This window comes from Gopherus evgoodei, chromosome 1, assembly GCF_007399415.2.
Source record: "Gopherus evgoodei ecotype Sinaloan lineage chromosome 1, rGopEvg1_v1.p, whole genome shotgun sequence".
In the NCBI taxonomy this organism is placed as follows: Eukaryota; Metazoa; Chordata; order Testudines; family Testudinidae; genus Gopherus; species Gopherus evgoodei.
The window spans coordinates 47,867,778-47,894,155 of record NC_044322.1 but is presented as its reverse complement, the minus strand read 5'-3'; the positions used below and the strand labels follow the sequence as shown (position 1 = coordinate 47,894,155).

Genomic DNA, 26,378 nt, shown 5'->3' with positions numbered 1-26,378 from the left:
CTTCAAGCCTGGCTTCCCTGTGCCTTTCCCAGAGAAAAAACTCCCTTTGCTCCTCTCCTGGGTCTCCTCCCCCAGACTAAGTTCACAGCTTACTTCAAGTACTCCTTTCTCTGATCTCCTGCAGTCAAGGGGTCAGTCATTAGAATTAAAGCATCATCATACTCAGCTGGGGGATAGCTGTCTGGTCACAGGCAAAGCTGAGCCGAGCTTGCTTTAAAGGTCTAGCCAGTCTGTGAAATGATGAAGTAACAAAATACCTAATTTTCAGTGACTGAAGTCAACAGAAGTTTTGCCATTGACTTCCATGGAAGCAGAATCTGACACTAGGAGTATATCATTGCTCTTGCTGGCACTCAACAAGGAGTTTAGCTGATTTTGTAAAGGGCAAAATCCTCTAAAATGTCAGTAAAACTGTATCTTTGGCATTTCCAGTTCTAGGATTGATGGAGTGATTATTACTGGGGCTTGCAAAAATCCATAGTTTAAGAGAATTTAAAATTTGAGGAGTGGAGCTCTGCTCTGTTCCAGATTTAGGACGATCTGGGGAAAGTGCCAAAGTTAGCAGAGCAAGTGGCCTCACCATGCTCTGCTCTGCTGCCTCCTTCCTGCATATTCCCTCCTGTTCCCTGTGACTCTATCCCCAACCTTCTCATCTGAACCTGCTAGGCATCCCCAGAGAACACAGGTAAACTTCCATTGACCTGGAGTTTGTTATTCCAGAGTCCTGACCAAATGCCAGAGAACTCTGTACTGTTGTGGGAAGATCTTTAATGACTACAAGTGGGATAGACCCAGGTTATTTCTTGTACAAGAATTCCAACATCAGTGTCCACCAATTATTCTGGTTCTGGGTTCTGCCTCTTTGTGGGGAGATGTGCAACTCTCAAAGCAGCACCCTGGAACCCTCATATGCACCACTGTCATAATTAATACTGTTGTACAAAATATGCCTTGTGAGGTATCATTTTAAAAATCTTGATCTGTTGAACATTAATATCCTGTTGGATTGTATATGCTGTCATTTTATGTGAAGTTATGAAGTTTTGCTATATGTGTGTTACAGAAATATGTTGTGAGGTTGGGAACACGCACAACCAGTCTTTCAGGTACAACAATGGAGTAGCCAGACAGCGGTTAAAGGCTCATCAACACCCATTAAGGAAAGAATCCACTATCCCAGAAACTATATACAATGGAGACTTCTCAGAGATAACACATATACACTAGAGACTGCCTGACCAATGGGGATTTCCTGATCCCCATGTCACAGCAGAAGATAGTTTCAGTAAGCTGGAAGAAACTATAAAAGAGGGGAAGTGACACTATCACTTGGCCTCACTCCCCCCGCCCCCCGATTCAACACCTGGAGACATGCCTGGAGGACAAAGACTTTGAACTGGGGGCAGGTGGTCCCAGGTTGGGAAAGAGTCCCAGCTTATGTATTGAGGATCTGAGACATGTTTGTGCCATCTGTCAGGCTGACACACCGCTTGATTCAAATCCTGTTTAGTTTGTAGAATTCAAACTGCAAATTTATTTTTATTTCTTAGGTAACCAACTTTGATCTCGATGCTTGCTACTTATAATCACTTTCTGTAGTTGATAAGTCGGTTTTATGTTTTACACAAAACTGTGTTTTGGTTGAAGTATTTGAGAAATCTCAGCTCAGTTTACAAAGACTAGTGTGTGTCCTTTTCACATTGAGGGAGGGATGGACTGGGTAATTAACTTATACTAGCCACGCTTCTGAGCAGTGCAAGACAGTAGAGTTCTGGGTGCAAAGCTTGGGGGAATTGGCTGGAGCCTCCCTGTTGATGGTTCATGAGTGGCTGGGAGATCATTCATGTACACAGTTGGGTGTGTCCCTGCCAGTGGATGTCTATATAAGTGCAGTACCTGCCAGAGAGATGTGGCTTGTCACAGCATCACAGATTGTGAGGGACACCCTGGGTTAGTGGGACAGAAGACTCAGCAGTCCCACAGTCCAGGTTGCACCCTGGGAACCTCATTACAGGAAGATAGCTACCTATTTGGATCACCTTCACCACTTGCTGTGACATTTTTGTTTTTTCTTTTGATCTCTCTGACCCAGTTACTGACTAGGTGCCACCCTGGTAAGGTTTTGATGTCTTACATGATCTCAACCCAGTGTAGCATGGCCTATAGCCATTACCTTTTCTAAGATTCAGTTGCATCCTGAAAACCTTTGAAGTTGTGGCCTGAAGCAAGTCCCCTTGACTTCAGTGGAAGTAGGATTGAGCATGTATTTCATGCTTTCAGTATTTACCAGACTAGTAGAAGCATTATTGTGTTAAACACACAGCAGGGCAATGTTAAAGTTGAAATTACTTTTGGTATGATTTTTTTCCACAACATGGTGCCAAGTTTTCCATAATACCATCTTTATCTCTCTAGTGTACTTGAACACAGCGCCTGCATGAATTACAAACTCAACAAATTCTGCTAAACAGTGTAGCCTGACATTTATCATGTTTATTACATCATCCCCCAAGAGGTGAGGGATCACACAAGTGAATCACTGTGAATTTAGGTCTGTTAGACTTGTGTTGATTGTAGCTAACAGAATCAGAACACAGACAATATTTATAAACAAAACAATCTGAAGCTGTGCAAGGACAGATAGTGAATTGCATAACTGCTAGGACCTCCATTTCAACCATTAGTTAGCCAGCTATTGTACCTTAACATATACTGCAAGAGTGGTGAGAATCTTGGAGTTTTCTTCAAGCCAATTATGCCGCAGACTTTTTTTTTTTAATGCACATAATATGCAAATACTTCTATCTAGTACTCCTGGTACAACTGGCATGAATAAGAAATGCTGCTCTGATAGCAGGTGTATGCCTGTGAAAAGGTACATATGTACTGTTGTGCCTGAATGAATCATGCTTAAGCCTATGATTCTGGCAAGGAAAGTTTTAAGTGAACTTCACAGTTGACGTGTGAGGTGAAAAAAAAAGATTAGTCATGGAAGTTGGATTTGGGGGGGAGTTGGAGAGCAAGCCCGCCCCATAGTCGTTCTGCAGTGGGCCCAGCTCCCCGCTTTGGGCATTGCAACTAGGTGCACTGGGTAATAGTGCCACTCAGGTTTAGACTGTCTTCCCCTCTATAGATGGAGATATAGTGGCAGATGCCCTAGTTTAAAATGTTAGTTCGGGAGCCTAATCAAATATGTTTTTACAGCCATTTCCAAGATTTCACTGACTTTACTCAAATTCATGATGTACGTGACCTCAGTGACAAAATCATAGTCTTAATCATGATGCTCCCAAATTCCTGTGACATCACTTCTGTCTCTACATTTTCTTCTAAACTATATTACAGCTGCTACGAAAATGATCCGAAAGTATGTAGAAGAGGATGAATTTTCTAGTAGTGTGTTAACCTTGCATGTAGTGCTGTTCACTTGTAACATCAATGAACATGTGATTATCAGCATAATGATGAATGCAATAATATTACATACTATCCCAAGTTTTTCTTAACCAGCATTTAACTAGAATAATATACTCTATACTCTTAAAATTATCTGCTTTTAAGAAAGGAGCTATTTTTCTGATGAACTAATTACTACTTAAATATTAAAATCTCTTTTCTCTTGTTTTCTTGTTATAGATGAGTTTTTTTATACAGGAGTTAATTTTTTGAGTCGTCCTGCCAAGCACTTTTTTCTTCTGATTTTATTTGGAAGAGCTCCTCTTGAATCCCTTTAGCTCCTGCAATTATATTAACTTTTATTCTTTGTTTTGCTAGCTGTAATTCCCTTCAAACATTAATGGTATCTATAATTATGATTGTCTTCCCCCATGCACTTTCCATGTTCAGGTTTTTTTTAAGTCTCAAATGTTTAAGTATTCCCTCCTGAAGCCATACTGTCCATAGCTTTTTCCTTGCATTGTTTCTTGTCACATTCCTAGATTTTTGTGCTTCTTCCCATTGTACTCACTAGATTTTTTCAAAATTCCTTAGAACTTGCTGCCCCAAGATATTGCTGTGTTCTGTGAATATACTCTTTAATAAGGGTTTGCATTATATAGCACTTTCCACGTTCAGTACACTTTAGAAACAAGAATCCTCACAACATTCCTGTGACGTACATAAGTACACTCCCCACTTTACAGATGGAGAAACCGAGGCAGGGAAGTTGTGACTTGTTGAGGGTAAGAGAGAAAAGCACTGTCAGAGCTAGAATTAGAATTTAAGATTGTCTAATTGTCATTCCCCTCTGCTCATAAATGGTCCAACAGAGGAAGAACTCTACAGTTTTCTTCTTTTTGATTTTCATTCCCTTTATCTAATTTCAGTACTGCTTTCTTAATAGTCAAATTGTAGCTCACTAGCATTGTAAATACTTCTGACATGCAACAGTACTCTTCCACATCTCCTTTCCCTTTGTCTGACTGTCTGGCTACGTCTACACTACAGCATAAAATCGAAATTACTAAAACCGGTTTTATAAAACCGATATTATAAAATCGATTTTATGCGTCACACTAAGGCACATTAATTCGGTGGTGTGCATCCATGGTCCTAGGCTACCATCGATTTCCAGAGCGGTGCGTTCTGGGTAGCTACATTAAAGGAATGAGACCAATAACTTCGATTTCCGTCCACACTAACCCTAAATCGATATAGTAATATCGATTTTAGGGTTACTCCTCTCATTGGGGAAGAGTACAGAAATCGATTTTAAGAGCCCTTAAAATCGATTTAAAGTGCCTTGTAGTGTGGACGGATACAGAGTTAAATCGATTTAACGCTGTTTAAATCGATTTAACTGTGTAGTGTGGACCAGGCCTCTGATATTGACTATACTGACTTCCCAGTTTGGGAATATCCCACCGTCACCAGATTTCAGTTATGCTCAGTAGCTCATCATCCCCATCATTTAGTAATGCGTCTATTGGAAACAGTCTCCTTGAATGGACATGGCTGAATGTATAACACTTAGCAGTGAGACAATGTCACAGATAGCCAAGATAGCACTTTAGTCTACACTGAGTGCTCCTGTCATGTCTTGATACCCTGGGAAGCCTCTTTGTATGGACACCTTCTCCATCTGTTGTGTTAACGTCTACAGTAGTAATGGAAACTATTGTCAAATAATCTAAGTGACTTTAAGCACATCGAAATGTCTCTTTGGATTGCACTTTAGATTTATTGCCTACAGTCTGCATTTAAAAGAAAGAGAAGCTCTCAATTTTCACTTTTTCTGGAGCATAAAAGTCTAATAATTAGATCATATGATCTGGTTATTGAAAGGATTGTTGTTATTCAGCCCCAACTGACCCTCTGGAATTTGAAGAAGGTGCCTTGGAGTTCAGGGTTTTACATTTTCTGCTATTTTATTGCCCTTATTACATGAAATGCTACATTATCACCATGCTTGTATTGTTTTTGTAAGGGTTCCAGCTTCAGTGTACAATGACTTGTTGAAACCTTGACATCTGTTTTCCTTTTTTCCACCTTCTATAAGTCAGGCATGTCACCCTTCTCCAGTGTTGCATACTGAGACTTGACTTAGCATGTGTATCTAGCCAAAAGGCATCATGCATCTCTGTTCAGTTCCAGACTGTATATAATTGAGTGATGTTGTATACTCTTTATCAGTGATCATGCTTGAAAGAAATGCAGTTTACGACACTATTGCTAGAGTCCTCTGTTAGTCACTGAGCTAACACGAAAACTCTGTCATAGGTATTAAAATGCTGTTGGCCTGCAGTAGAGCATTAATATTTTAGAATTAAAATGTCTTCAAAGGAAGAAAAAGTTAATCTCCCTGTTGAAATGTATTTGTATGCTTATTGGTCGTTACACAATCCTTGTGCCTCTTGAAACCATGTTGAAATATACTTGCACCATAAGTAAAAGGAGTGGTAGATTCAACTTTAAGCCTTCACAAAACCTCTACTGCTGACATCTTCTTATAGCTCACTGTCTCCACAGAGGCATTGCATCACATCACATTCTCCCTGAATCAAGAGACCACTAAGCATGGTGTAAGAATTTTTTTCAAATGGCTTTCGGGGGACTGCCTCCTCCATTTGCAGGAGATGGACTTGGTAACATGGTGGTTCTTCATCTCTAATTTTTATGCTCCCAACACACTGCATAAATTGTAATTTTGACCTTTCATACGTTGGTGAGTAGCACATACAGCTGCATTCTGATTTTAGAAGGATTTGGTAACATCTGGAGGTTAGAACCTAAATCAGGAGGCCTACATTCTATTCCAGACTACACTGACTCATCATCTGCCTTGTATATTTATTTTAACCTTTCTTTTCCCATGCAAAATGGGAATAATAATATATACTTTACATAAAATTTAAGATTTTCTGATTGAAAAGCTGTTCTAACAACATAAAGCATACTTACTGATATGGGAGGTTCACTGAAGAAATAGATTTTGGTAAAGATTTGGTTGTATGCACTGTAGACGGGTGCTGTCTAAGAATACCCCTCATCCTGATCTGTGATGGCCCTGCAGGCATCCGGCCTCAGTTTCCCTCGGAGTTCCAAGAATAATTTATTTACACATAGAGTCTTCAAGAACAATATTCCCTTACTTCTGAGGCTAATTTCTTCAGATTAACCAGCTTCCCTCCAAAAAGCTTCCATTTTTAGATTGAGTTTCAAAGCCTTCCTTCTTGGACCTATGTGTTCCTTGACCTGGCCTCCCCAATCTGTAAACTCTCTCCCTCAAGTTCAGAGTCTTCACAGCTCCCCTCCTTGGGGCATGTGTGTTCCCAGTTCTGTATCTCTGGGCTGTAGACTCTCGTCTCAGGTTCAGGGGTCTCACAGCTCTCCTGTAGCTGTGTCCTGATTTTTTTGGTTTCAGTCTCAGCAGCTTCTTTCTTGACTGAGCTTGGAGATTCCTTTTGAGTCACCTGCCCAGTCAAATAATCACTCTCTTGAGTTTCACCATTTGCGTCTAATAACTCACCCACTCTCTACAAAGCTTCTGGCCCAGGGCTCTTAAAAGGAGAAATGGTTTGGGTGGGGCTTCTACCTTCTCTCTCCCAGACACTCTCTATTCCTCAAGACCATTTTCCTTTCTCCCAGTGATAGCGTCAGTTATTTTTCTGACCTTCGTCCGCTTACCCTGAACACATGGAATGAGGTAACTGGCTTCCCAAAATACAGGCCTCTCAAGCCAAAGGATGTATCTCTTACATGCACCTTACTTCTAAGTTTTATAAACAAAACCCAAGCCTACAAATTTTTGGAAAAATTATATTAAAACTATTTCAGAAGTAACAGAAAAGCTTAGTGATGCATGATATAGCACAGTTTATACTGCTATAAAACAAGCCAATTGTATGTGTTCATTTAATACATTTAAGTATGACAGGCTACAGTACCTACGTTCTTCTAATATGACTAAAGTTTACCCTACAAAATGTTTTGTAAAGTAGTACTTAGACTTTGATTTTAAAAAGGCATTCCATTCTCTTGTTAAAAACTTGTATTATAAATTCTCGGAAATTTGGTACTTGACTCCATTTTTCTTTTAAACTAGCTCAGTTCTCTAATTGTTTTCCACTCCTCCTCTTAATGCACTGAAGAAGTTTCAGATTATATCTGCTGAAGTTTCCCGTGGAAAATGAACGATGATAATCCTGGATAGTTCCTTCTTACTTACTTTAATAAAATTCAATACATGTTCAGCAGTGTGATGTGTAAACTAAACTAAACTATTGGTTTTCATGTATGGATACACGTGGCATGCTAGTATGAGAAATATTAGATCCAAAATGCTGAGAAATAGCAGTTTCATTTGTAAACCCACTTAAATTACAAACTAAATATCACTCTGCTGTGCAACAAAGGAGTCTAAAATATTGCCTAGGCTTTTTTCCCCCTCGTTTTCATTCAAGACAGATTTTTTTTCACACACACAGGCACTCTTGACCCACTTTTTCTGTGACCAGTGTTTACTTTTAAAAGATATATTGACAGCTGCAAGGATAGTTAATCAGATTGCTCTGAGGCAGGTACCTGTGCACTCAAGCCCTGCAGCAGGGGAAGGATGGCTTAAGTTCATAAATACATAAAAATAAACATTACACTGGCCCAGAGAGCACTAGCATGATTGGCTGAACCAGATGTTTGGGGTTCTGTTGTTGTTTGTCATGAAGAACCTATATTAAGTTTAGAGTACTTTGCAATGCTTGAACGTCTTTTCCTTTGTCTCAAGTTCTAGAATTCCAGAACAAAACGAAAAACCCCAACCTCTCCTCTTCCCCCTCACCCTGTGAAAGGATATTACTGCACTTATTTCTAGTAGGAAAAAATAGCCTTTTGTAAAGGTGTGTATATATATTTAAAGCTACCATATCCTGAAACCCATACATCTTTACAACTTTTCTTTAATCTTCTAGTAAAATAAAACAACAAAAATCCATGGAACTGTGCAATTGGAAAATAGTGCTGCTGGAACTGGTTTGAAAACTATCCCTGTCTTAATCTTTTAAATTATTTAAGTGCCATCTGTGAGCTTTACCCCAAGGTAATAAGAAACCTCCTTTTTAAAACGACCACATATGAGTATAATTAAACTTCCTCGTAATTAGAATAAGTGTGTCCTGTTGATCATTGTTAAAATTGACTTGATTGAAAAAGCTATAAGAGAACCCACTAGGTCCCATAGGCATTGTTCTTCAGCACTGTGTGTGTCTGGCCACCAAATGGCAGTACTGCACTGCACTTGGAACAGAAGAAATGTGTGAATCTGGCAAAGGAAAATTAATCTGCATGTAGTTGAATACCAGACACTCAAATGCATTTATCTGGGCCTATTTATAACCCCTTTTGTTGTTAGAACTGCTATACCTTAAAACCTGATTGTACTGAAATACCATCCTCATAACTGCAATAACTTATGTCAAGTCCAAGTGGCATTTTCTCCTACCTCTTCATCCCATTGCAACCTTTGTTCTTGTATGTGAAATTTCATTCACAACCACATGCTGATTAATTGTGTCGTGGGATTAAAACGATCATACTTTATGGCATTTAGCCTGGGTTTAGTTTCCTCCAGTGTAGAGGAAACCCCTGACTGACATGGCCAAATGGTTCATTATCAAGGGGAAATGTTCAGTGGTCCGTTTGTAAGACTTTTATGAACAGGATTGTCTGTGGTTTTCTTTACTGTGAATTTGCTTTTCCTTTAATGGCAGCGTAAAAGCGTGCACTGCATATTTGGTGTAAAAAGAGAATGTCTGATAATAGATTAGTGACTAGAGAGAATCCTGCATTTCTATCAGGCTAGATTCCTAGACATTGAAGATTGTATCTTCTTATTCCTAGACCAAACCCGTTTTTAGAACTTGGTCCATAGGCCTGTGTTCATGAGGAAGTTATACTGGTTGCTCAGTTTTATAAACCTGGTTAACAAAACAGATGTGAGATACCAATTTGCAGTGGAGTTACTATTGTAGGTCTGATACAAAATCTATTAAAGTAAATATTTTTTCTGCTGACTTCAGTAGGTTTTGTATCTGGCTCTATTTGTGAATAGAGCTACAGGTATGTGGGGCTCTTTGCACAGGGTTTATTTTGTATTATTTGTTTGTTACTGTCAGTTTGTTCCACATGATGCTTTCCAGCTGTTCAATAATGGATAGTCCAAGTCATGAGAAGTTCAAAATCAAAGGATAGATAGACAGACAAGCTAGAGTTGGCTGAAAAGTGGAATTCTAAAACTTCAAAGGTAATGTTCTGAAACTGAATGAAAAACTGAAATTTCCCATTGAATGAGAATTCTAAAATTTTGTTTGAAAAAGGATAAAGAAACATTTTGTACAAAATGTTGTAGGCTGCCTAGAGTTCCAGCAGCACATGAGGTCGGAAACTGGTCAGCTTGAGAAGCCTAGAAGCTTGGGATCTAGGGTTTCTGGCCAGCCTGGGAGCCCTAGTTCTGCAGTAGTCCATTTGCCACGCACTGCCCTGGAGCTGTGAAGCCTGGAAACCTGGGCTGGTGAGGATTCGGGGACCCAATAAGCTGGAAATTATTTTCTGACAGAAAATAAAAATTTCCAGCAAAACTGAAATGTTTCAATAGCAGGAAGTTGAAAGGAAAAGACGGTTGCCTGAGACCCTCTCAAGAGGAGGAAGTGACAAGACATAGCAACAACCTAAATGAGGACTGAAAGAAAGAGGAAAGCGCTGAGATTATGGGCTTTGGAAACAGTGAGGCTGGTGGAGTTATCTACCTTAATGGAAAAGGTATAATTTAGTGGAAGGAGGGAAGACTAAGAGATCTGGTTTTGCCGCTGTGAAATTTTTCATTGGCAATAGTACACGAAAGAAGAGGGACTGTTGCAGATGTGAGTATGAATGAAGCAGCCTATATTTGATATAGGGTTGATAGTTGAAGCCATTAAAATGAATGAGCTCACCATGGAAGGAGATGAAGGGGCCGAGGACAAAACCCCGTGAAACGAACAGAATAGGTTAGGTGAAACTGAAAATGCCAAAGGGTGCACTGAAGGAGCAATGTGAGCTAGTGGGAGAACCATTAAAACTAGAGAGAAGAGAATTTCAAAGAGGAACTATGATCAACTGCGTCAAATTGGGATACACTATTTGAGGATGGAGAAGAGGAGTGTCAGGAAGAGATTGCTATTGCCTTTTGTGAGTTCTGTGAGTGGAGTGAATGAAGGTAGACTCCAGAGAGCCAAAAAGAGTTCTTGTATTTGGTGATGTCTAGTAGACTCTCTGATACTATGGGGATAAAAAGTTATAAGAATATAGGAGTAGATAGTTGTGGTGAGGATGTAGAGATATCCTGCAAGGTCAGACTCGATGATCATGATGGTCCGATCTGACCTTAAAGTCTATGAGGGTACAGTATTCTGAAGGAGCTTGGATGTATGGAGAGAGAGAGAGGATACTAGAATGGGGGGTTGAGATTCTCTTAGGATAGGGAAGATCATGGTGTCTTGAAGACAAAACAAAGATGGGAAGAGGTGAGTTTTAGTAGGGAACTGAAGGAAGAAAAGGAAGGTAGCATGGTGTACAGGGTCAGAGAACACATTCCAGGCATAGGAGCCAGTACCAGACTATATTAAATGAACAATGCAAAGAGTGTGCAGGGCTTGAACATCAGAGTTATAGGATATGAAATAGGGTGGGGGGGGACAGTATGATGTCAAGACTTTGAAAGAGGACAAAAGTTAATTTGATGTAGAAGGATAAGCAAATCCAGCGAAAGAAATCAGAGGTCTGTTCCAGGCCAGGCCCAAGATTTCACAGTCCTTGCACCGTTCATTTTTCCTGTGCTAGCTTATGTCATCTTGAGCCATGTAGTTGGTCAATGCAGTAGTGCATTGGTGTAGCTGCAGACAGTGCAGCTATTAAAGAGAGGTTAGCTTACTTCAGGAGAATGTTTGGGTGTGAATAGGTGTCATTTGTTCCTTGCTGCTTACTGTGACTCAGTGGTGATGTATGATTTAAAAGAAAGAAGAAAAAAAAGAGCTTGACTTGGCAGTTAATGAGAGAGGCCTTTCACAAGACAGCCTAATGGATAAGGCATTGGCTTCCTAAGCCAGAGATTGTGGGTTCAAGTCCCATCTGAGGTGAAAAACTACAAGACAGCCCTAATAGCAGTTTTAAAACTCCAGTGTTCACCAATAAGTCCACATGATGATGACAACTTGCAGGAGTTGGGGAGGAGTACTATATTTGACAAGAAATCCTCCTTTCCTCTCCCCCCCCCCACCACCAAAAAAACCTCTCTTTATCCAGGTCCTGCTTCATGTAGCAGGCTCAGTGGAAGGTACCTACAGTATCTTGTTGTGCCCACATTTCTGACAGCTTCTCCTCTACCTTGGATTTAAAAGACTTAAACTTTAGATGGCTGATGTGAAAGTTTTAAAACATGATTCATCATAAATCAAACTTGTTTCTCAGAAAAAGATAGTGACATGTTTACAGAAAGTGTGGTCTCACCTGAAGTTCTCTTTTAAAAAAATATGGCACAATGTTCTATAATTCAACAACAGAAAGACCAAGTAGGGGATTATAGCCTGGCATGAGGTCCAGCCCACGTCCAGACTAACCCGCGGCATCGGCGGGTTAAAATCGATTGCTCGGGGATCGATATATCGCGTCTAGTCTGGACGCGATGTATCGATCCCCGAGCGCGCTTACATCGATTCCGGAACTCCATCAACCCGAACGGAGTTCCGGAATCAACATGGAGAGCTGCGGACATCGATTCCGGAACTCCATCAACCCGAACGGAGTTCCGGAATCGACATGGAGAGCTGCGGACATCGATGCCGCGCCGTCTGGACGGGTGAGTACCTCGATTTTAGAAATTCGACTTCAGCTACGTTATTCACGTAGCTGAAGTTGCGTATCTAAAATCGATTTTAATATCTAGTCTGGACGTGGCCATAGTTTGGAGAAGAATTCCTCTCCTCAGGAAAGACTCCTCCTCAGTGAACAAAACAAAGTAACATGTGAGTTAGCAGCAGCATAAAATGGAGGTTGAGGAATGTCAGTTATTGAAGTGAACAGCTACTAAAATTAATAATTCCATGAATGAGCTCTCAGTCCTCCTGCTTCAGGGCACAAACAGTTCAACGGTGGGATCAGGAAGAATTTTACTCCTCTGGTACAGCAGTGCCCAATTAAATGCATGATTGAGGGGGTCGAGGTTTGATTACATCTTATTGGCAGCAGGATTCCAGGCCATTTTGGCTTTTCAGTAGGGAAATTCACAGGTCTGTGACTCTTGATTATAATGATGGTGACTTGTGCTGATATAATAATGTGAGATGCGAGATTCTTTACTTGTTTCTGAGGCATTAGGCTAATGTGACACCAAAAGCATCTGGTAAAGACACAATTTCTGTGTAGCTTTGGCTGTTTTGAACGAAACGGTGCCTATAGTAACATCTTCTGTTCATTTACAGAGGGCACTCTTGTAAAGAGAATCTCATTATAAAAAACACTGCTTTGCTGAAAAGCTTTCACAGCTTAATGATGCAATTGTCACCATGGAGATTTCATTCCAACAGAAAAGAATGAATTCTATGCGGTCCTGCTTTTGAAATGTGTAAACAGCAGATACCTTCTAATGCCTTTTGTCTAAATCTTCGCCTTATAAGATAACTTGGACCAGAACATAGGAAAGGAAGTCTATATATGTTAATGGCAAATTTTATTTTTCATAAACAGCCTGCTCTCCAGGGATGAGATGTGCGTAATGGCAGATTAATGAAGTAGGCATGAATAACAGACTTTGAGCCAAAGACAATAGGGAGGGAAGTATACTTTCCTCAGATTTGAGAGAATTATTCAAACACACTGCTCTGTATTCTCTTGTGGTCCACTTTGAAGGCAGCAGGCAGAGACTGCTTTAAAATTTGCATTTTAGTGTTTGACTTAACACTTTTTGGAAGCATTGCCAGTATAGCTGAGCATCTCCTTTCACAGTAATGATCTGTAAAAGGAGCCAGGTGCAGGCTGATTACTCTCCGATTCAAACAAAGCCAAAAAACTACTCTGGATGTGTAACAGCTGATCACTTTGTTTATCTTTCTCTGGCATAGTCTCTCAAGGGAAGTCCTATCAGTTGACTCATTTATAACTAAACTATTGAAAAATATACTTTAGGGAGCAATCTTGCACCGACTGAGGGGATGAACAAGACGACATAAGAGGTCTCTTCTATCTCTGAATGTGTTATGATTATTCAAGAGCAGACAATGGATATCAGTTACAAGTTTACCATCCTAATGCATTACATGATACTGGCAATCATTCAGCAAAGTGAATGTCACCGGACTTCTTAGGGTTTGTCTACAGAATTTTGGAGCAAGCCTTCCATTCCAGGTGGCTGGTTTTGGGCTAGGGAATCTCACTCCTAGTGCTCTTAAAACAACTGTATAGACAGCACTTTAAAGCTGTAGCTTGGGATGGATCTTGGGCTGTGAAGTCTAGCCAAGGCATTATGTAAACTGAGTGGTTTATTTTGTTTTTAGCTTAATTTGGCTCCTAATAGACATTAGTTAAATCGATTTTTAAACCATGTTTAAATTTGTTTTTTAGAATTTCCATTTAGCTTTGTGCATTAACTAAATGTGATTTTAAATCATACCTGTAATAAAAGCAGTTCAACTTTGTGTGTAGACAAACTCCAAGAGAACAGCTTTCTGATTTACTATTACTTATTTGCTGAAGTCTGCAACTGTGCTTAGGGCTGTACAAAACACACAAGTAAAGTCTGCCAAAAAAACTTAGAACTAGAAGCAGCAGAGAGTCCTGTGGCTCCTTATAGCCCACGTCCAGACTACCCCGCCGTATCGGCGGGTTAAAATCGATTGCTCGGGGATCGATATATCGTGTCTAATCTAGACGTGATATATCGATCCCCGAGCACACTTATATCGATTCCAAAACTCCATCAACCCCAACGGAGTTCCGGAATTGACACGGAGAGCCGCGGACATCGATCCCGTGCCATCTGGATGGGTGAGTAATTCGATCTTAGAGATTCGACTTCAGCTACATTATTCACGTAGCTGAAGTTGCGTATTTAAGATCGATTTTCCTCCCCTAGTCTGGACGAGCCCATAGACTAGCAGAAGTTTTGGAGTATGAGCTTTCGTTGGTGAATACCCACTTCATCAGATGCACGAAGCGGGTATTCACCCACAAAAGCTCATGCTCCAAAACTTCTGCTAGTCTATAAGGTGCCACAGGACTCTCTGTTGCTGTTACAGGTCCAGACTAACACGGTTACCCCTCTGCTACTTAAAACTAGAAGATACACACTCAGGAAACAAGGTGAGAATAGACTACTGACACTTCTTTAAATGAAGTTCTAAAACTCAGTACGTTTGTGAATATTGCAGCAGGGGTGGGTGCTTTAAAAGGAACTTGACTGAAGAAAGGGTTGAGGTTGTGCATATTTTTTTTTTAGGAAGGGTGTGCCATGAATGGGGGCAGTGTGAAGAAAAAGCATAGAGCTGGAAAGTAGGAAGAAATGACAAAGGGGGTATTTGAGTCTTGCATCATTGGTGGAGTATATGTTGAGAGAGGAACACAATAAGAGGTTAGGTTGTTATACATGTAGGCTAGTGCTCCAATGCCAAGGTGATGGGTGTGGTATGAAAACTTAGATAGAAATGCAGTTGTAAGGACTTGAAGATAAGGATGAAAAATGTGAACTCTCTAAGCTGCTTAAGTGGCAAGTCAGTGGAGAGATGCAAACTACTGCATCTCAATCACCCCTTTTTTTGTGTGCTTCTGATCTAGCCTGAAGCATTCTATGTCACAAATCTGGCTTTGCAAGCGTGATCAAAAGGTGTATAGCTATCCATCTGTTTTTAAGATTCTCCATGTCTATAGACCGTTACCCTTCCAAAATCCTCAAGCCTTTTCAACTTTCCCCATGAGGTATGGTACCACGTGAGAGATGTATAACTATTGGCTTTCCAGTCATTAATATTCTTTTGCAATCTGCTAAAAACAAGAACAACAATCCCTTCGGAAACCTTCCCACCCTCAGCGGTTAATTTGGTCATGTAGGGATCTTTTAATGCAGTAGACGCGGAAGACAGGGGTTTCCTGCTTTGCATGGCAGGAGGATGTAGTTCAGTGGGGCAGCTCTCTTCTCCTCTTGATAACCATTACAGCATCTGTTTCCACTATCCGTCCTCTTCCAATCTTTTCATTCTGAATTCACCTGCTCTCCCATATTATTGTGGAGCTCCTAAAAAGTGAGTCTTCTCCCTCTGCTGGCGGTGCAGCATGACTGGATAAACGAACACTTTTCACAGAACTCTTCTGTCCAGATGTTGGTACAAAAATATTTAGTTGTAAGGTATTATATAAAGAAAAAAAATTAAAAAAATATGGTCCCACGTTCTTTGCCAGATGTGGGGCAGCCAGAAAGAATATCATTGTTTACCACATCAAAAAGAATAAAATCAGCAGGGGGTAATGATGCTGAAGTTCCTAAAAGGATATTACAAGTAATAACTTTAAAAACTCTTCTCTAATGTAATCTATATAATTCATACTGTGCCGCTTGTTTTTTAAAAGGTAGTTAGATTTCCAATTTGTTTTTAGAAGTTGTCAAAACAGGATAAAAAAAAGCCAAAAGATAGAATTTGGGAACATTGCCAGTCTTTTGCTGGATGGCTAGTGAAATAATTGTAGAGAATGGAAAAATTAAACCTTTTATTTAAAACAAAGTTAAGAGTGAATATAATGAAATATGGCTTGGGTTAGGAGATCTCAGCTATGAACACTAATCTACCCTACCCCAATTCTGACTTTCTATATCAGTTTGCATTTTTTTTTTTTTAATTCTTTTGCTCAACATGAAGTCAGATTCCTGGCTGGTACTGACTTGATTGCTCAGAGGTATGTCTGCTAGAAGGTGGTTCACATTTCTATGGGTTGCTGTTTGGAGGAGCTGAAGAGGATAGTGGCAGAGAATATGTAACTGCTTAAAATGGGGTTTTCCCCCTTTTCATTTAGCCTAGAGAAACTGACAAGGCATATCTTCATTGTCACACAATTTTGTTGAAATAGCCACAGTAAATTTTGCCTGCAAAACTGTTAGCTGATATACCTGCTGTCAAAGAATATAAATGTGAACTGTAAAAGCAAATTAATTATCCGGTAGCTACTGAATGCAACCTCATATGTAAACAAAAGGCTCTAGCCTCATACCATAGTGATACATCTTGTAGTAAATGTGACATTTACATCATTCTGTCTTCTTTAGATCTCTCTTCCAGAAGTGTCCATAAAAATGTTTCTTACTCATAACAGATGGTCAAAGCACTGCTTTGAAATTTCTCTGGAGAAGAATCTCTGTTGATATCATTAGACTTGAAGAGTGTTCATGCAGCTATAGACTTGGAGGAATTTAATGTTATAATTATTATTATGAAAAATCCCATGTTGAATGTATTTCTTTCCTTTTCCTTTGCAGGTGATGTGCCTTCAGGATTTCTTTGGTGATGACGATATTTTTATTGCATGTGGACCAGAAAAGTTCCGTTACCAGGATGATTTCTTGCTAGATGAAAGTGGTAAGAAAATAGCACATTTTAAAAAAAGAGACAATATTAAAGTGTGGGGCAGCTTTCCAGATCTTATTTAGCCTGTAAAATAAGGCCAAAATGGTGTCAGCTCAGACTATAATACTAGTTTTAGATACAATATCAGGATGTCTGTTCTTTAATTTTGATTTCTAATACAGAAAACAAAAATAACTGAAAGCTTACAGTGAGGTTAATAAGGGCCTATTATCAGCTAACTCGCAACAATTCCTTAATTAAAACCAAGTTCATAGTAATTTTTATGGGAAACGGGTGGTGTGAATGGTTAAACTCCTATTTTGTATAGTCTTTATTTTAAATCAAATTTGAATGGTCATAGATCTTCTACCGGTCCTTCTTGGCTTATCTCCCATGTACATTTATTCTAGTTTGACATCACACAATTGCTTAAAATTGTCTCTCTTCCTCCCAATCCCAGTGAGTGCTTTCCTCCCAACCCCTCCCAGCTAAATCTTTGGAATGTGGATTTGGTAATACCCCAGGAGTAGTATGAAAAAGGAAGCTATGTTGTATATGGAAGCCAGTTAATAATGATAAATTAAGACAAACTACCCATACAAAACTAAATGAAATCTGTGTTCTATGTAAAATCTCTCAGAGTCCGATTGCGTAACTTCACTAGAGCAAATAGACTCTTAGAGGAAAACATGTTTCTGGTCTGAACTTGCCTACCCTTTATTAAAGGATGTTTCTAAGTGCTGGACCATGAGTAGCAGCAACCAAGAAATTGCAAGTTGTCTTGTGCATAAGGAATACAAAAAAAGAGGCTGCAAATTATCTCATTCATTTGTGATGTAGATCAGGAACTGACTAAAGGGCTTGTTTTTTCCCTCTCCTTGTCCAGATTTTTTTCCTCTGCAGCTGGATGAATGTATCTTCAGCACTTTTTTCCCCTTTAAATAATTTATAACATAATGTCTGAGTCTTACAGACTTCTTTGCTTAGAATAAGGAGAAATACACAGATATTCATTGTAGATATGTTTAAAGATCACTACTTTCTGATCTTTATATTCAGCATATTATAGAAAATGCAATTGTATTTGTCTGACCTATTGAATTGGAAGGTTTGGAGGGTTTTTATTTTTTGGTTGGCTTATCTGGATCCAGATTTATGAGCTTTTGGAGGGTGGGGAAAGTCCTTTATCAGTACCTATATTATAAGCTGGGAGATACTTGCTTACCAGTATGTATTAACATTCTGAACTGCATGTGTGCACTCGCATGCACATGCCTTACATCTGCATAGAACCTTTCATTATAGAGTTAATGTGAACATTTTACACATGGATTGGTCTGTTCAGGAGTGAAAGTAAAATACAGCTCTTACCGGTACAGGTCCCACTCTGCCCCGCCCCTCCTGAAGGGGCAGGGCCTCAGATGGAAGGGGCGGGGTCAAGGGTGGAAGTAAATTACATTTCTTACCTGTATAGTTCAAACACAAGCAACCCACCTCTCCTACATACTTCATGGATCCATTCCATTGCATGACTTTAGATATAGAAAATAAAGTTACTATTACTACTAACAGTACTGTCTGTAATAAAACTTTACTACTGGAATAAGACTGAAAACTCAGTCACATTTTTCTCCTTGTCCTCCCTCCCTCCTCCAGCCAGGCTGCCTGACACGGCTAAGCTCCCTGTTCCCCCGACCCCCACACTCAGCAGGGGCTGCAGAGGCTTCCCTCTAGCTTGTAGCAGGGAGCAGGAGGAGTGGTGGAGGGAGAAGCCTCCCCGAGTAGCCTGCTGCCTGCATAGGAACCGTTTAAACTTAGCTGTTTCCTCTGCGGTCTGAACTGCGGGATTCGGGGCTATTTCTGGCATCCTTGTTAATTTCGCTCACAGTGGTTGAGGGTGTGTGTGGCTAAAGCCAGGGCAGTTCTTTTCTGCACCCTGGATGGGGCGATTTGCCTCATCCGGGGGCAGAAAAGACCTGCCCCAACTTTGTCCTCACCCAAACAACTGTGAGTGAAATTAACAAGAGTGCCAGAAATAGCCCCTAATCCCGTGGTTCAGACCGCCGGGGTGAACCGCTAAATTTAAATTGTTCTTATGCAGACAGCAGGCTACCCGGGGAGGCTTCTCCCTCAGCCAATCCCCCTGCTCCCTGCTACAAGCTAGAGGGGAGCCCCTGCAGCCCCTGTTGAGTGGGAGGGTCGGGGGAACACGGAGCCTAGCCACATCAGGCAGCCTGGCTGGAGGAGGAGAGGGAGAGAAACAAAAACAAATGTGACAGTGAGTTTTCCCTTTCCAAGCTTTTATTAGCTTTGAGTTTGAACTTTTTTTTGTGTAGCCGAAAGAGGTGAAAGTCAGCCAGTACTGAAAGCTTCACTTATTTGCCGGTACACTACTGCACCTTTTTTTTTTTTTTTTTTTTTTTTTTTTTTTTTTTTTTTTTTAATACTGGTGCTCCATGCAGGGCGGGGCCGGCTTACTTTCACCTCTGGGTCTATTCCACATTGACATGTATTGTTGCCTCCTTTGAGGTGCAGTATGGTAACTGTTGAAGAACAACAGAAAAAAATTAGGACAAGGGAAATTTAGTAGGCAGCAATACAGTTGCCCAAGCTGGAATGTAGCCAGAACAGGCAATGTTAGCACTACTTACTCATGTGAAGAGATCCAAGTGATCTTTAATGACCAGGACCTCCATTTTGTCTTATCTGCAACTGCACAGTGTCTCTTAGCACCACGCTGTGGCCTTGTACAGATCTGACTTGGAGGGAACAGTGGCAGCTACATGCCAAACTCCTTCGTGTAGATGTTTTCTGGAGGTCTCCTATCAAAGTATCAACTTGGCCTGACTCTCTGTAGTTCAACTTGCCTGACTAGCATCCTGTCTACAAGGATGTAGTGTGTGTTTTTTGGAATATTTACACTTAAACCTTTCTTGTCTAGGGACAAAATAAAAATGAGCTGTAAATCGTCACCTGCTTGTGGGAGTTTACCAGAGTGGGGTACTGTTTGATTCTCCAGTATAGAGAGCTTCAATGAACAGTCACAGTTTTTATGTTAGGAATTAGTAAACATAATAAAATCTGACCCCAGAATATATTTCTGTTTCATTGAAGGGTGTGAAGTCTTGCAGCCACTTAATTAGTTCAACATTTTTCCTTAGGTTTTTACAATGCTGAATTTGCCCAAGTAGCCTTCAGTTGATGGCTGACACACCCACCCACACTTTCCAGAGATTAATCTCCCTAGGGCTCTAAAACTGTTACAAATTAAATAAATGAGCTTTCCAAAAGGTTTGTTTTGAAATAGTGCAAAACTATTTATCAAAAGTCTGAGTTGCATTAAGATTGTTAGCAATGATTGAGTTTCACTCCAAATGGGTGAGAATTGGCAGGTCTGCCTCTGCTTCCCTGGAATGCTGCTGGAAATATCACTTCAATAGGTTTTTTAACTACATCTCTGGTACTTCCTGTCATAAACAGATAGCTAAGGGTTAATGTTCTTTTACCTGTAAAGAGTTAACACAGGGAACCAAACACCTGACCAGAGGACCAATCAGGAAACAAGACTTTTTCAAATCTGGGTGGAGGGAAGTTTAGGGTGTGAGTTCTTTGTTCTTTGTCTTGGGTCTGACCCTCTCGGCTCTGAGAGTGATTTTTCTATCTCCTGGCTTTCTAATCTTCTGTTTCCAAGTTGTAAGTACAAGAATAGTAAGACAATAGGTTTATATTGGTTTTTTTGTATTTACATGTGTGTAGTTGCTGGAATGTGTTAAATTGTATTCTTCTTGGATAAGGCTGTTTGTTCACTTTTTTTTTCTTAAGCAATTGACCCTGTATATTGTCATCTTATTACAGAGACTATTTTTAATCTTTTTCTTTCTTTTTTTTATATAAAGCTTTCTTTTTAAGACCTGTTGGAGTTTTTCTTTAGTGGAGACTCCAGGGAATTGAGTCTGCAGCTCACCAGGGAACTGGTGGGAGGAAGAAGTCAGGGGGAAAATCTCTTTGTGTTAAATTTACTAAGCCTGACTTTGCATACCCTCTGGGTGAGGGGGGGAGAGAGATTAGCTCTCTCAGTACTTGTGTTTCCAGGACTGGAAGCAGGGAATCTCCTAGGGTCGTCCAGGGAGGGGAGCCTGGGAGGAAGTAACCAGGAAACAAGAGGAGGAGGCTATTTCCCTTTGTTGTAAGACTCAAGGCATCTGAGTCTGGGGGTCCCCCAGGGAAGGTTTTGGGGAGACCACAGTGAGCTAGGCACTGTATAATTCCTAGCTGGTGGCAGCTTTACCAGGTCCAAGCTGGTAACTAAGCTTGGAGGTTTTCATGCTAACACCCATATTTTGGACGCTAAGGTCCAGATCTCGGAAAAAATGTTATGACACTTCCTGATTACAGCCAGATCATAAGAACTACACTTATGTTTATCTTGAAAAAAGGAAGTGAAGAGGAACGTGATGTGCAGAAATTGAAGGTGGAGGGTGGGAAATTAATAGGCAAAGTTTTTTTTGAATGTTAATGTTCTACTTACTTTTATTCCTATTTTATCAGGAAAAAATGACCATCCTTAGCTCAATGTTTCCCTTACTTGTTTTAATCTCATATGAAAAGGCATTGCATACCCATCAGTGATCAACTGAGGGAGCTCCTTTAGTTATTCATTCCTCTTAGAGAGAAATATATAGTCTGTACTGTGTGTTAAATTCTTTGATTCTCTATCCCTTGACATTAACTTCTAGGTGTGGTACTCAGATTTCATACCGTTAAAATACACAGTAAATAAAGACCCGACCACCAGACTTCCTGGCAACCATGTCAATATTTGATCGAATTGGTATCTCACCCTTCCATGAATAAGAATATAGCTGAGCCAAAGACTATGGGTGGGCTCATCTTAAAATTGAAGAGTCTACCTGAGTTTGTACAAACTCCTAATGCCTGGTCTTCTCTCTTAGTAATGTAAAACATCAGTAAAAAGCTGTGTGGTTGGTGATGTAATAATATGTTTAATTTTCGTCTGTTGCTAACATTGGTTCAGTGCTTCAAAGCTGTAAGCATCACACAGTACAAGTGTGAAAGTCTTGGTCATCTCCTATTGAGACACCTCCTATAAAGAGGCTATTGCAAAACAGGCCAAAGTAATATCTGCTGCCAACAAATATAGAATGGCTGGATGCAAAAATAAGTTATTAATGTTAATGGAAGCAGTGATGAAAATGACACTCTTCTAGGGAAAAAGTAAGACTGGACTCTTTGAAACCTATTTCACCTTGACTTGCTGGCCAATGTTAGTCTTTAGCCTAAATTCTTTGTGCCAGCAGCTTTATTACATCCTCTTGCCAGGAGGAAACATTATGCCAGGAAAATCTGATTACTATTTCACAAAGAAAAAAATTAAGGTCAGCAGCATCATGTTTATACCTGGTAAATTCCTGTAACCTTGATTATGTCTTGCCTACGAAAGGGAGAAAGGGAAAAATCAATCATCATCCCCATCTGCTCTGATTTATAGAACACAGACTGACGTGTTGAGCAGCTTTTTGGCTGGATGCAAGAGCAGGGAGCTTGCTGGCTGACTAACTCTGTCCCCATCAGAAACTGACACTTTGGCAATGGGAAAATTACCAGGGGTTCTCGAGACTCAGAGATTTAACTGTACTTTCAACAAAAGCATACATGTAAAGTTTTCCAATGCCCTGTGATGCTTTAATATGTTGTCAACTGCCAGGCTTGAGAGAGAGACAGATTCTGTATTTGAGGCAGAAACAAATTAGGGCATCGTGAGCTAGAATTTTACTGTATAAAGAGAACTTTCATTTTAAGAAAATATTAGCTTTCCTCAGTACACTTTTCTACATGATGCGAGACTGTCCCACGCCAAGAGTTTTGTGGCAGTATATGATGAATACTACAGCTCATTATTGACTTGCTCTGGTCCTTGTGATATTGAAAAATATCTTGGATTGCAGTTAATTGTTTAAAAGAGAATGAGCTCAAAAGAAACATAACCTAAGTTTAAAATATTAGGAACAGACTGTTAGCTATATAAAAATCACTGTTGATATAATATTCTACTAAATAAAGCCTTTTTTCCTCTTGAGGAATTATCTACTAGCATTTTGATTATTTTATAAATATGTTCATTGTTTGAATGTTTGACTGCTTTATGCAATCATATATGTTTTATAATCCTACACTATATATTTGCAAGCTATTTGCTTTGACTGTGCCTTTGACTATTCGGTATTCTATCTTAAGTGTTGTATTTGTCATAATTATTTCTGTAATGCACTTCACCTTTTTATCTAACACTTTCATAGAAATATGGGGCTAGAGGGGACCTCAAGAGATCATATAATCCACTCCTTTGTGCTGAGGCAGGACAAAGTATACCTAGACCATCCCTGACATGTTTGTTTTACCCGTAATGAATCACCTCCAATGATGGGGATTCCACAACCTCCCTAGCTATCTGTGCAGTGTAGGTGTGGTCAATAAGTTATAAGGCACTGGTTCTGCTCCCTGAGTTGATAATTAAACATTTTATAAACAGGAGGAAGGACACCAGAGAGTCAAGAGAGCCATGTGGACACTGAACAGCCTACACCTTCACTCACACTATTTGCATGCATATTTACATAGCTGACACTTCCTATGAATGTTTCTGTGAACAAAAGGTTACCTCTGTCTAGTCACAGAAAATGATTTCTTAGCATTTCTATTACTGTAGCCTGTCATCAAAGCCAATAAAACAGGATTGTTAAGTTGAAGCTAATACACTTTGTAGGTTTGAAGCAGACATCTTTAAAATGTAACCCTTCTGCCCCTCTGAGTTGGCAGCAACAAGGGCCGGGTTCAGTATCCAGGGGTTCCTTTTCAGTAACACAATGCATAACCGGCTCGAGCCCCCACCCAGTAACCTGGGACACTCACATACCACACCCCCCTGGGCGCCTCTAGGAGGCAATACTTCCCCTCTCGCAAGCACGGAGCCTGAGTGTAGCAAAATCTTTTTAATAAAGGAAGGAATCAATGCAGCATCCCATTGGAGAAACACCACAAACAGGGTCATAACACAAACCATAAACAAAAATCCACCTCCAAGTACGTTTGGCACTGTCCTTTTTCCCCTTAGGGTTTTAAGTCCAATCACCCCAAAGTCCAACAACCCAAAAGTCTCTGGTCAATGCCACCCCAGAGTTCGAGAGTTTATCTGTATAGGTCCCTCCCCCCAGCCTGGGTAGAAAGGGGCACCTTACGTGGTCTGGGGCCAACTGCCCTGCCTCTCCGTGGGTTCTGCTTCCGCCTTCTCCACGAACTGCTCCGCTTTACCAGCCGCTCCACTCTGCTCCTCCAGCCGTCCTCAGAAACCACTCCGCTCCACCAGCTGCTCTGCTCCATGAGCTGCTCTAGTTCTCCCTGCAAACTGCTCGGCTCCGCTGCTCTGTGGGCCGCTCCATCCGTCCCACAGCTACTCCGCTCTGCCAGCCGCTCTGCTGCCACCAGCTGTCCCGTGATCCACTCCAGCCATCCCCACAACTGCTCCACTCCGCCAGCTGCTCTGTTCCACAGTATAGCTTCAGGCTCCCCTACTAGTTAGCACAGTACTCAGTGCTCTCAGCTCAGTAATTTCAGCTCTTTAGTGATTTCAACTCTTAGTGATCTCAGCTCTTAGTAGGGGAGCCCCAGTGCTAGTGCACCATGAGCCCAAAGTGAGTTCAGTTCAGTAACCTGTATTTAGATTCTTGAGGGAATAAAAAAAATCAACTCTGACATTCCACAGTGGAGAGAGGAGGGGATGGAACTGGTGCTTCTGGCTCCACAAGGAGACTGCACCACCAGGCACAGATACCTGTCCCCAGCCTCTCTCAATTCACTGGGTTTTGGAACCCATGTCCCTTGTCTAGCAAGTACCACCCAACTGAGGTTGAGTCATTTGTCACAAAGCAGTCCCACAGCTCGGCAGTCTGGGATAGGGTAGGCGTGCCTATGCAAATACACTCTCTGAAATTCTTCCCACCAGATGTCAGGGTAGAGCTTATCCTGACTCTGCTTACATAATTGTTTTGCAGTATTCGCCTGCTTTTACTTTTTAAAAAAGAATCTGACTAAAACATTAATCAATAAAGTAGAGCTGGTCAAAAAATCGAGTTTATTTCCATGGAATATTTTGAATTAAATTATTTTGGGAAATTTTTCACAGATAATTTTGATTCTTTTTATGAAAATCTTGTCAATTCTTTTGGTCAAAAGATCAAAAACTTCATTGAAATCAAACCATTTTCACAAAACCTTTCAATTTTGATGAAACTGCATTTTTTCACTGCAAAAAAATTAATGTAAAAATTTCAACCAGCCCTGAATAAAAGGAAACAAATGTGAAGGTGTCCTTAGCATGAGATCAACCACTATAGTGAAGACTCTTCAGATATTGCAACAGTGATCAGTTAATGCCAAAATGCGGGCAGAATGTATTTGCTGCTATTTTTTTCATCGTAACTGAATTTTTTAATTGTAACAGTATTTTTTGTTGTTTTATAACCTCTTGGACTTATTTTAGACACTGGGATATTGAAATTAGTTAATCATTGCGGGGAAAGTGTTGTCACTGTGAATGAGTAGCTCTTTTCCTCAACATTAAGTATCTGTTATATTTTCAAATGCAAAATGATTATGGTCTTGCTTTTAACTGCCAGTTCCATGCACAAATTGATGTGTATGACTATGGATAAAGCAAGTAAAATTGGTATGCAGATCTTCATAAGTGTTTTGTGTGTGCACTTGAACCCCTAATTTGCTCATGTGATTACTGCTTTTGCACATATGGTTTCTTGTTTTGCAGCCTAGGAGCATCATCTGTGATTTATGTGGTGCCCCATTCACACGCATAGAACAAGACTGTTCTTTTTGCTTTCTCAAGGCAATGACTTCTGACTATGTTAAGCTGCTTTGAGTGGGCTTGGAGGGACTTTCATCCATCCTTTCATTTCAGATTGATAAAGTTGCAAAACAAAAGGATAAAAACAAACCACCAACTAATTGTGTCCTGTGAATTAGCTGTGACTCAGTCTCCTCTGAGGCCCCTTAAGCTGTTCAGTGCCTAGATGCTATAATTTTAGTATGAGGAATAGAACAAACTTCTTCAAGTGATGGTCCCTATATGGATTCCAAACCTGGATGTGCACGTGTGCCAGTCTCTAGAGCCGGAAGGTTTTAGTAGCAGTGTCCACTGACCCACATGTGCATTGTGCATCCCCTCATGCTCTCAGCTGAGGGTATAATAGGCTGTGCAGGTTGACACCTGTCCAG

General features: G+C 40.4%; 1 protein-coding gene across 1 annotated transcript in view; it reads left to right on the top strand.

Moving 5' to 3' along the window:
- DCLK1 (doublecortin like kinase 1) overlaps nucleotides 1-26,378 on the top strand; it is a 363,641-nt gene that overhangs the window by 181,602 nt on the left and 155,661 nt on the right. Inside the window, 1 exon segment of the mRNA XM_030543952.1 lies at nucleotides 16,985-17,084. Coding sequence (XP_030399812.1) covers nucleotides 16,985-17,084 — 100 coding nt within the window.